The 13,512-nt window shown below is 24.9% G+C and overlaps 1 protein-coding gene across 3 annotated transcripts in view; it reads right to left on the bottom strand.

The window, feature by feature from the left end:
* The window catches only part of LOC132919868 (adipokinetic hormone/corazonin-related peptide receptor variant I-like), an 85,344-nt gene that overhangs the window by 51,876 nt on the left and 19,956 nt on the right, over positions 1-13,512 (bottom strand). For all 3 annotated transcript variants that reach the window (XM_060981764.1, XM_060981766.1, XM_060981765.1), the window contains exons 2-6: positions 8,702-9,261; positions 7,101-7,249; positions 3,015-3,120; positions 2,446-2,659; positions 1,103-1,226 (exon numbers count right to left, since the gene is read on the bottom strand). In XM_060981764.1, coding sequence (XP_060837747.1) covers positions 1,103-1,226; positions 2,446-2,659; positions 3,015-3,120; positions 7,101-7,249; positions 8,702-9,016 — 908 coding nt within the window. In that variant the 5' untranslated portion in view covers positions 9,017-9,261. The remainder of the gene's footprint in view (positions 1-1,102; positions 1,227-2,445; positions 2,660-3,014; positions 3,121-7,100; positions 7,250-8,701; positions 9,262-13,512) is intronic.

Below are 13,512 nucleotides of genomic sequence, written 5' to 3'. Positions count from 1 at the left end.
ATAATCAAATAATTTTAAATTTTTATGAATTTACGAATAACATCAACATTTTCACTTCAAATTTAATTAAAAAAAATTCACCATAATTTTATTATAATTACATAATAATTTATAACAAAATATAAATTAATAGTTAATTATTGAAAATTTTCAATGGAAAACTAATAAGACTTTTTTAATCATTTTTTTATTCGTCGTATGAATAATTATTTTAAACATATGTTTTATTGAATTCACATAAAAATATGTATTACACTATTACAACATCAAGTACAAAATGATATTGATTTTTATTTTAAGTTTAACTTAAATTGATATTAAGATTATGCAAATATTTTTTTTTTGTTTACTTTTCGAGATGACTTGTTGTTTTTATCGAACTTGATACAATTTTTTATGCAATATAGTATATACATATAATTTTATGTTAACATAAACACTTAGTTTACTCTGTGTCAACATTCAACTTATATTATTCTAAGCGTGTCTTATCTAGATAATGAATATAACCAAATGTTGTACTAATTTTATAAGTAGTTATTTTTTTAACGAAGACCTATTATAGACATAAATAATATGTCCATCAATCACTAAATTAAAAATATAAGAATGTGAAATGGTGTTTATTTTGATGTATATATTTTGTACTCTATAATATTAATGTATAATATTCTAAATAATCCAATCAATTAAATGTTCTTTCATCATAAAACAGTCATGACGATTCTATGTAAATTATGATTAGGTATAAACTAATGCAAATATACAGTAATGTATTCAATTGAATTTATACATAAGGCTATTAACTCGTATCGATCAACGATGGTATTAAAACCACTACCATACACGAATACAGCATTATTTTTATTTGACAGGTAGTGATAGTTGATTATGCATAACGTTGGAACTTACTCAAAACAAATAAACAAATAAAAAACGTTAATCGTAATAATTTTTTGATACATTTTTCAATAAACAATTATAAACTAAATTCGCTAAATGTTTAACGGGAATTGGTTTTTAAAACAATATCACCGTTATTATTTTAATAACGAAAAAAAATAATATGATTTCCAAATTAATTTTTTAAAAAAACACTTACCAAATAGCCATAATGTAGTAGGGAGTCCAACAAACAACAAACACTATTACAATAATGATTGTCATCTTTAATGTTCTACTTTTGGCACGTCCTAAAAATCCCAGACGGCGTACATTATCTGTACCTACAAAATTAATGATATTAAAAAATATAAATACTTAAGTATGTTATCATTGATTATAGAAATATATATTACATAAATTAATCCGATGAAATTATGTTAAAAATTATTTATAAATTGATTCAATTTAACTGAATAATGTTGCTTTTTTCCCATTTTAACCATCTCACCCGGAAAAATAATACAACACAAATATATACACATTGCCCATAACTTTATAAAATATACCTATTCTGGCTGAAATTTATTTGATTTTTGTTTTGTATTTGTATGGTTATATGCATTTCCTTCATTTAGAAACCTTTTTTTTTTTTTTACTATCCCAAACTACAAAACTTCAACAATCAAATATATGTAAAGTACCTCCAATATTTTTTGTATGTTTATACAAATTATAATATAGAATAAAACTTATGGCAAGAATTTAAGAATCTACAATATATTTGGTTCTATTGTAAAACAAAATAGGTACTTATTTTTTATATTTTTTTATCAAGGATACAAACTAAAACTTGCATTTAAATTCCCGTATTTGCATAATCTATAGTTAAATTTATAACCTACTCTTATGCATTTATAAGGAATATTTCAAATAGTTTAAGAGAAATTACCCTTATATATTATTATTTATTTATCTAAACAATTTTATACTAGATTAATAACACTTTACTGTAGTACAAAGTTTCAATTTAATATTTTACAAGCTCACTATCTGAAATAAAAATCCAGAAAACGAATAATTTATACTATAAATGATCATAAATCAAAATAATACAATAAGATGTTTAATTCCTTAGTAATACTAAAAAAATTATCTTTCGCTCAAATGTCGGAAATCTTATAAATAACAAGTTTTGAAAAAAAATAATGTGAACACATAATTGGAGCTGAATGGGCCACTGAGAAGAATGTCTTTAAATTTAACAAACACAAAGGGATAAGAAATTTAATGATTTTTAAAAAGTTCAATATTTGTTTAGAATTAATTATTCGCATTTCTTAAATTATTTTGAAACCATCGATGTTTTCAAAAAACACTCTCAAATAAATCTTATTTGTGTTCAAATGCCATGTATAAAATAAACTATAAAAAAGTGGCACATAATAAAAACTGTAAAAATGTTGTTTTTTTAAATTATGACCCATTTGTATCCACTTTTATTGTAAAACCAGTAAACACCTCTCTCAAAACTAGTGTCTTATAATTATTCCTATAACTTACCTTGACCGCAAATCGATTCCCTGGACCTTCTATATATTTCAATGATGATGGAAGCGTAGCAGAATAGTATAACGATTAGAGGCAACCAGTACATCATGAACATGCCGAAATATAAGTAAGCCAGCTCGTGCAATTTGGACGAAAAAGCGTTATAAGTGACGCACTGTTCGTACCATGTGGCATTAGGGTGTCGTTCCACGTGAAATATGTAAGTCTACGGTGTAAATAAAGCAAACATTTTGATCTGGTTAATGAGTTAAATGTTCAACGTTTGTTCATAGTTCAACGGGAGATTATCTGATAAATGTAGACAATTATTTTATCAGTGATAATATTATGTGAATTTAACTCATATATATAAAATAAAATAAAACATTCTCAACCCCCAGTCCATTTACATTTATAATAGTTTTCACTAATTAACGTTTTGTTTAAAACTATTTAAACAACAAATCAAATAATGTAATAAATTATACCATATTTACAAATACATGGAAATTGGAAGTATACGTCAATTATATGAACAAACGTGTGCGTTATCGATAACCTAATTATTAAACGACAATTACCTGCGGTAAGCTACAGACAACTGATGCAATCCAAGCCACTGCAATCATTAACTTTCCCCTGCGATCCATCTGATATAAACGCATTGGCTGCAAAACAGCCAAGTACCTAAAAATTATATTAAAAATACAATACGGATTAGAATATTAATTACTAAATAATAATTTCTACGGATACAAAAAATAATACATTACTAAACGCATTAGTTAATAATTATTTTCTTTGTTCGCCATGTTTAAATTTAAAACGTTAAATTTCATTCAGTACATTAAAGTTTTTCAACTAGTTATTTCTCCAATTAATTATTTTTTTATTTAGGTCAGAAAAGAAATATAAGTTTTGTATGATTTGAATTGAAATTCACTGTTTAACAATTTATAATTTTTGTATAACAATATTTCCGAAGCTCTAGATGTTATTTCCGGTGTTTATTTTTATCATAATTTATTAATTACTGATTTATTTTATACAATTTATTACTTCAATACTTTATAATTTCTTGATGGTATTAATATTTGTAGAGCTATAAAATCATTGACTGGTGTCGAATACACTGACATGACTATAGTTTTAAAATGTAGTGCAATTTCAATTATACGTTGTTCAATATAATGTGTCGGTATTTTTTTCAGTAAAGTTTTATTTATAATTAACATATCTTGATACTTAATCACTTCGTGATTCTTTAATTAAAAAATCATTGGGTGCTTTATGGTTGTTAACTTTTATTTTCCCATCATATTAATTATATTAAAATATAAGATCCGCCCATGATTGGTATAGGCATGGACAATTTATCTATTTTTAATTGTTCTTCTACATCATAATACTTATTTATTTCTCTAGCCAATTCTGGAATATGAAATTTGTATATGTGATACTTATAAGTTATAACAGTATTAATATTTGTGTCAACACTTGATTGAAGTCGTTCAAAATAAAACACTCCATCAAGGGACTCGTATTTTTTAAATAAAATATTTAATAACTAAATCGACGAGTCATTAGGTTAATTAATTTCAAAATTCATAATATAATGATGATATTTTGTTTTATTTTACATTTCCCTCAAAAATGTATATATTTTCTCAGTTAATGAACGATATAGTATTGAAATTATTTACTTAGAGTTCCTACTGAATTTTTATTTTAAATGCATGCTCTTTACAATTTGTTATATAGGTATTCTATATAAATAATTGATGCCTACTGTTTAATGCATATTATATTGTATGGTTTTCATTACTTTATCATGTCCGTAATTTTTATTGAAGCCAAAAAATATATACATATACTTAAGATTATATTTTAATAACTAATTGAATGATTACTATAAAGAAGATAACTATGTTATTAGGGGTTCAGGCAGGTTACAAAAGTATATATTATAAATCGGCGCCCTTAAATGTTATTAACTACAACGTATTAAATGTATAGCTTAAATATAAACCTTAAATTATAATAAAACATAAACGAAAAAAATATTTACTCTACAATGTTTATAATAAACCTATAAAATTTAATTTTAAAACTAATAGTATGCAATGTTTTAGATGCCACTTAAATGACAGTTAAAGATATATGTAACGTGTCTAATTCCTCACACCTATTAACTCCAATATTAATACTTCCATGGAAGATCCGAAACTAGCTTGGTTAATAAACTCATAATTTATGTTTTATACCTACTTAAAGTACTGTAATTAATAAAAATTAAAAAGTGATCATTTATAATTATTGATTGACTGTCATATTTTAAATGGTATTACATAAATGATAAAAAAAAGCCTGTCAATAAATATTTACAAATCGATGTGGTCAAAACTCTTTCTAATTATACGCACTAGTACATTTTTTTAATGGCATCCAAGTTCCATCCCAAGAACCTTTTTTTTATTAATTCCATCCTGATTAAAAAAAAAAAAATGTATAAATATACTAGTCCTGTCTCTAATAAAAAGTTGGTTAAATAAAATATTAGTATACATGTTCATAATTTAATCATTTATAAAAATATTCATAAATTCATAATTTAATCATTTATAAAAATATTCATAAATTCATAGTAATTAATAATTATGAATAAATAAAAAAAATCAGTATGTAATAGTCTTAATACCATGATTAGAAAGTTCTTTATGAATATATTTTTGCTGTTTTTTACAAATATCATCAATTATCCTTTTAATTTATTATTGGATTTTTGATGCTTTAAATTATTTTATTCATTTTTATAACGTGCTGTGGTTTATTTTTTGAAAACAATTAATTTTTTTTCCTGATGTAAAAACTGTTTTTCTATTGTCTTTATTAAATATTTTAAATACCTGTACATACCTACCTAATTATCAAAACTTTATTATATTATATACAATTTAATACATTTTGTCATCTTATATTCTGACCGATTTTTATGCAAACTTTACATTATTTTTGAATACATTTCTAGTAATTGATATTGTTTTTTAATTCTTTATAAAAAAAAATGAACCTATTACTAATAATAAAGTAAAATATTTTAAAATCAATATCAAAAAAAACATAATTTATTATCATGAAACGTACTTAGTGATATAGGCTGATAAACCGTCTGCGCTCAAAATTGTTTTTCGTAGACAATGATATATCATTGAATTCAAATTTAACACATCCATTACAGTAACCACTCGACACTTAATGTACAGCAGAGTGTTATCCACTTACCCATCTCTATTATATTTGGGACGGAACTCAGATGCAGGCGTAATAAATAAAACTAGATAAAAAGGCATTATTTAATCTACGCAATTATTTAACAACAAAAATTGTGATTTGCAACATTTTAGGATAATTAGTAATAATTGTATTATTGATTGTTTACTATTTGTAGATAATAATATAATATACTAATTATATTAATAATTAAATAAAAAATATACATTCAACAGTATTATATAATTTAATATTAGAAAATAATATTTATAAATATTAATTTAAAAGCGAACAAAACAATATGGAATATTCAAAATTTATCTTCACTATGATTTATAATATAATTTAAAGAAAAACAACAAATATAATGTTTTTAAGATACAATATTTAATGAGTATATTAAATATATACACATTTTTTAAACTATTTAAATGTATTATAAATATAGTTAATATGTAATTATAAACATCTAGAGACTAAATTATTTAATAGTAGAGATCCATATGTACTTGTATACAAGTAAATAATTATAATTTTGTATTATTAACCTATCATTGTTTAGTTCTTTTTAATTATTGTCAATTGTTTTTAATCATATTTTCCCTTTAACTTTCGTCCATTAAATTTACAAAATAAATAAGTAAATAATGAAATGTTTATTGTTTTGTTAATAAAATGTTCTTAGGTATTTTTTTTAAAAATTGCTTCAAAATAAATATTTATTTTTTGTTTCATAATTATAATAACATAATTTATGAAATCAAAGAAACAAAAATATTTGAAATTTCTGCTTAAAACAGTGGCCACTTGAAAATGAAAAATGAAGTCAAGAAAGACTTCATAATAGATTTCTGTTTTTATATTAAACTTCAAAGAAGAAAGTGGTGGTATTGAATCAGATAACTGTTATTGATGATGAACGCACATTGCATTAATCATAATGGCATTAATAATAACATAACTTTTGAAAACATTTAAAATGCGAATGGAATATCCAAATATACAATTTTTCATCAACCTAATCTTAAGAAAATTTTAAGACATGGCTTTGAAGTACTAGACTGAGACTGGGCTTATTATCTAACTTATGGTCCGTACATTCCGATGCATGTATTCTAATATTATTTTTTTGGACAATTAAACAATTTTTTTAAATTTGAAGTATATTAATCTTTTATGAGATGTGCATAACTTATATGCTTCGGAGTTAGCTTTAGAATTTCCTTACCGTGTATTGTACACATACTAAATAAATTGTATAGTTTAAGACCCAAGAACATGAAATATAATAAACATATATTGCAATATTTAACTCGAGTACTATTATGCTTAGTACTATTAGACATGTCTAACTACAACAAAGTATAAACGTATTGAAACTAAAAAAAGCTACATACCTATCAACGCTGATACAAATCAATATGAAACTGGAAAGATACAATCCAAATATTCGGAAAAATGACATGATACGGCAAAGTGGATCACCGAGAACCCATTGCACAGTCCATGCCCACGTTATTTCCAATGGCATCATCAAGAAAGTTACCTAAAAATAAAAAAAAATAAAACATGCATACAAATTATTTTAATTATATTTTTTAAACACATTATACATTATAAAAATGAACAAGTATGTGTATAAAAAAAGTATAAAGAATAGTATTTTGTAATTAAAACTACATAAAATAAATTTCAATTATTTGTTATACTATAATAATTTCGCCATGAGTGCAAATGAAATACAAAAATATTAAACAAATATAATATATTATATATGATTTATTTTTAATAAATAAAACCTATATTTTGTACTTTTTTATCATATATCTTAATAGTTTATATATTTAATATTTATATTGAGTTATGTATGATTTATTTAGTTTTGGCCATTATTTTATAGTTTGTTATATTAATTTATAATAATTCAAAAAGCAAAAAAGCAAATATAAATGTATTTTACAAAATAATTTTTTTTCATGGTAACAAGAATTAATTGAATTAATTTTAATAATTATATACATATTTGAATAATATTATCAATTGTCTAAATGTTTATTATTTTATTATAAATTTACGAATTAATTAAGTACTTATGGTTATTTATGAGAATGTTATACAGTACTTTTAATGTTAAACATTATGATAACACGGACATAATTCAGTGTAAATAGTATTACATAATATTTTATTACAAGTTTTAAAATAAATGCACTCCGAAATATTTAAAAACGAATATGTTTTTTTATGCAGTATAAATATTATTATTTTGAATTACTTAACTATGTAGTTAAATATAAAAATAATCTCTTGATCAACTAAATACTTATTTCGATATTTTATTATTAGATTAATTCTGCTTGAAATTATTGTCATAGAAATGTATTAAAAATTTATTTTATTATATAGAATTTACTTTCAACATTTTATTTCTACAAAATATATTCTCAATACATAAATATTATGCATAATCACAATTCACAATATTACGTAAATGTGGATATTATGTAATATGTAACAATTCTTCTTGATTTTTGGGTGATGAAAAACTATCTTTTCAATAAGGAAAAGATTTTCTTCTGGGTATTATAATTTATAGTCTTATATTTAACTGTAAGACAAATAAAACAGATGGTTGATAATTTTAAATATCCACATGAGTATACCAAACTCTTGTTAGTCAATAGTATTTCAAGTTCTTCTCATTAATAAATAACATGTATTTTAAACGTATTAAGCTTAAGGAATTGTGTCAATATTCTTATCGTATAATTTTGGTTAATTTTGTCAAACAATAAATTTAAATGTTACTCTCTCGATAACATGCAACCTTTAAAATTAAAATAAATGATAAAACAGCGTTTTAATAAGTAATTAAACTTCTTACGAATTCTGTGAAAGGCGAGTGGGAGAGTAGATTTTAATACCTTAAAGGCTTAAAATAATATAACGGAAACAAAAAAACCCGCGGATTACCGATGGATTGCTAGCGGTGTCTTACCAACAAATCGGCGATGGCCAGGTGCATGAGCATCGCGTGTATCCTCGTGCCAGCCTTGCGCCTGCGTTTCAGGATGATCGTCAGCACCGTGATGTTGCCTATGGCCGAGACGACCATGAGTATACTGTAAGTGACTATGGCGACCACGTGGCCCTCGTTGAATTTCATGTCATACGGGAGATTCGACTCGTCGAACATGGACGCGTTCGTCACGTTGTCCATGCCAGGCCAGGTGACCACAGGTGGCGGACCGGCGTGCACGCCCTTGGTGACCGAGTGCAACACGGTGTTTGCGTCCGAGTCCATCACTTCCATGGCAAACGTCGGTGACGGCGGTTGCGACAGTGGCGACAGTGATCGCAGTGGCGACGCTGGCAGCTGCAATCGGCGACGGTATAATGTTGCTCCCGAGCGTAGGGATCACGTCCAAACTGATTCTACACACGCGACACGAACAAACGACACACACACATACGCGCGCGCACGCGTACACACTAACAGACCTCAACTGTCGTCATTGAATGTTCCACAAAATTAGTTCACTGCGTTCAATCCATTATCTGTAAAATATAGATTACGATTTCTCGTTAATTATACTTGAATAACAATATAATATAAACACATGTTCTAATGATATAACATGTATTCTCCCAAATATCCATAAATCTTGGTTAGACGACGTTGACAAATGACAATGATGAAAATTAGTTTAAAGCTTAGTTTGAAAAAATATTTACATAGTTGAACAAAAACACGTTTTTGACAAAGTGTTTAAATGTATACGAATATCCAACGAGTTAGACATCAAATACGATATTGTGCCACTTACATTTTTCGATGGTGTCTAATATCTATAAAATTTTTTACCCTATTAGTATGTCGTAAAATATTGGTTATTATCAAACTTCTGAATTACGAATATCCGTGAAATTTAATACATGTAAAAGATAAAAATATGAATTTAATATGAAAATATCAAAATTGGTATGCACTAATGCACTTATATTATAATATCATAAATATTATAAGCATCGTCTTAACGTTTTATTTAATTTATATAATTATATAGTAATAAATTATTATGTACAAACGATGCACGAACTAATAATATTAAATAATATATATAAACAATACTATATTATTTCTAGAAACTAAACTTGTATGATTTATTTGCAAATTAAAAATCAAAAATTATCCAAAAATATTTTAACGAATCATATTTTAGCATAATGAAAATAACATTGATTTTACAATTTAAAATTTAAATCTTTTTACTACATTTGAAAACAGAGTTATAAATCCTTTTATAATTTATACTCGTTGAACATTTTTCTGTTGCATTAACTTCGCAATATATTATAATAATTTATCAAAAAGCTAATTTTCTTTATAATCTTTATTTCTCTACAGTCTACAGTATTGCTTTAATTATTACCAACTAAGTTCTGTCAATATAAACACAAAAAAACGTCTGTAATGTTTTACTTACAAGCAAAATCGAAATTCGTCAACTTCAGTTACAAGAAAAAAAATATACTCTCGTTTACTATTACAAATCCAACAGCGTGTTTCACAATTCTTTTAAAATTAATGATCCACCGTCTGTTAATGGAAATACAATAAATCATCACGAAAATTCAATTTTAATTTGCTCCAATTGCATGTCCAATCAAAATAAGTCGGCTTGATAAACTGGTATTAACGACTTTATCTTTAAAAAACTATTTAATTTGTTATAATTTATGCCACATTTATCGAGTAAGTTACAATGCGATAATTTAGTTAGTAAGCATTTCAATTTTCTAATTTCTCACTTCCATCTATTATTGTTTGTAACATTCAATCCAATTCATTACAATGATCAAATACTGAAAAATTTCCATTAACAGGTAGTTCTACAGACAATTTTTACGTTTGAAGAACAGAAAAATGTCACAACATTAATGATTAGTTATGTGCGATAATATATACTTTATAACGTAATGTAGCCCTTTTAAAACAAATGTCTTATCGCAAACATATGGTATTATTTTATTTTCCTCAGTGAGCATAAAACGTATAGATAAAATGTTGGTAGATACTAATTATTAATTTCAATAATTTTGGAAATGTTTGTGTCACAATATATATTCAAGTTGTTTTAATATCAATACATAAGCTATTAAGTAGAGCATATACATAATACCTACTACAGTTATACATTATCATAAGTCAGTAATAAGAAAGAGAAAATTCTTTACTTTCAGAATCACAGGCCAAATCGCTCAATTAAGTAAGAACCGTACTCTATCCCCGTTACTATTTAAAATTCATTGTTAGCGCCAATTTACTGGACAAATTTTTATATCGTATAACTATCCATAAGTCGTTTACAGAATTTGATATGTGCATTTGTTAACTACATTAAATCAATTTTTAAATAATTCATATAATATAAATACATATAAAATGTAAATCTCTTATTCTGATGGCCACTGCAGCTGGTTATTTTTAAAAAAAATGGTCAGTGGTATTACTAAAATAAAAAAATAAATGCATAGTTTTAATTTTAAATGTTTATACAATGAGTATATTATAGTAGATAATTAAAAGTAAATCAAAACTAAATAGTATCATAATTTCTTCAAACAATGAATGATATAATATTATAATTTGTCATACACATACAACCCACTACCTACCTACCTTATAATTTAGCACATTTGTATATTTCTGTTTCATAATAATATAATAATTTAATAAATCAAAAGCATAGTTTATACTAAGTTTAATAATAGTTGTATATATATATTTTTTTATATATATATAATAGTAATTCTATTTCTATAGCAATCTCTCTGCCCAATACTCAAATAAGTAAAATAGAAACTAATGTTGGAGCATTATTATTATAAATGTGTACAAATAATGTTAAACACATGCAAGAAATAATATTAATTACAACAATAAATCAAAAAATAAAGGATAAAAAATTGTAAATAAATTTGTATTAGTATTGATCTTAACATTAACGGAAAGAGCATATTACCTTTATGCTATACAGCATACAAGTATGCGATTTATTTTTAATAACTATATGACAAAGTTATAAAGGATATTATAAAGCATATAATATTAAAACATACTCTATCTGTAGTGTGTTTAACACTGCCTATTTTATTCTTTACAAAGATATAATTAATATATGTAATACCTACACTCAGTTCTATGTCGACCGTCGTATTGTATAGGTACATACGTATGGCACCTGTTAACATTTTCAGAAGTTGGCATCGTGTGATATTTCAGACAAAATAATTATGCTATAATGTTATATTTAAAACAATATGTCAATGGTATATGTAATAACATGTCAAAATGGAACGTATTGACATCTTCGTCATCTTCTTTGTTTCCTAAGCCGAGCAAAAATAAATTAAATCGTTTGTTTCTCCCAATGGATATTATTTCTCCCTGAAGACATATATCTTCACCAACAGATTTCAGCCCTCTACCCGTCACAAAACCTATTGTCGAACGCGTGTGTATTCAAGAGATAAGGACATGAACATTCGGAAAATTGTGAACAATGATTCTGTTAATAAGTCTCTGTCAAAAAAATGTTAATAACTTCAAAGCACTATAGAATGATTTTATTTCTATTTTGAGTTTAGTTGGTTTACTTTTACCACTTCAAAAGATTTTTTAATAATTAATACACTTAACTGTGCCTCTCTCAAGAAAATGTTTAATTATATTAGCACTCCAGATATATAATGTCACACATTAATTAAGCAGTACACAAAGAATATAGCTCATAAGTAGCTACCTACTATATTATATTAACCAAGAAATAAATAACAATGCTATTCTTTTTTCATATGGTTAGGCTGAATTATCATCATCAACTATACTAGGAACAAATCATAAAATTTCTACCTTAGAGACGTCTACAAAACACCTTAGATTTCAATATAACAATAAAGATGAAAAAGTATTCTCTGGTGCAGACACGTGAATAAAATCTATCAAGTTGAAAAGCACAGTTAGAGAGTAAGAGAGAGATAAGTGAGAAAAATACGGACACAGAGAAAATAAATTCCGTGTGAACTTGATTAATTAAGCCACCGTTAAAACGATGTTAAGTTTTTAAAGAAATCATGTATTTAGTGAAAAAATTGAATTATCAAATTTAACTGTGACATAAAAATTGTTGAATATTTTAATTCAATGTCAACAAATAAACTGGGTTTAAACTGAGCAAACAATTGCATATAATATTTTTTATCTATGAGACAATATTATATTATACGATTCCGATTAATTAATTAAATTAAAAGAATTTATTTAATTATCCCACTGACAAAATTAACAGGTGTTCGAAAAGTTATTGTAACTAATACAAAACTCCATTCTTAAATACAACACCTATTTAAAATTTCGTATAAAATAATAAAATTAAATAACTAAAGTTATATACCCATAAAAATCTTAATAAATTTTAATTCGATCGTTTTCATCATTTACTTTTAACATAATTTAAATTTTTTATTTACTCACGGCTAATCACAATTTTTTTTTAATTTACCTATCTAACCTTTAAGCCATATTTACCTAATTTATATGCTATACATTTATATAATTATTAATATTTTAGATGTAAATTATATTTATGTTCCGTATGTGCAAAATCTATACAAAATGATAATGTCATTGATAATTTTCTTGTGTATATACAAGAATATACAGTAATATATACAATGTGTGTGTCCCAAAATTGTGTGAACCCGATTTTTATACATATAATATGAATCAGTTTGCTCGCTAAATTT

Source organism: Rhopalosiphum padi, chromosome 2 (assembly GCF_020882245.1).
Source record: "Rhopalosiphum padi isolate XX-2018 chromosome 2, ASM2088224v1, whole genome shotgun sequence".
Classification (NCBI taxonomy): Eukaryota; Metazoa; Arthropoda; class Insecta; order Hemiptera; family Aphididae; genus Rhopalosiphum; species Rhopalosiphum padi.
The sequence above is the reverse complement of the archived record's forward strand: the minus strand, read 5'-3'. Positions and strand labels throughout refer to the sequence as shown.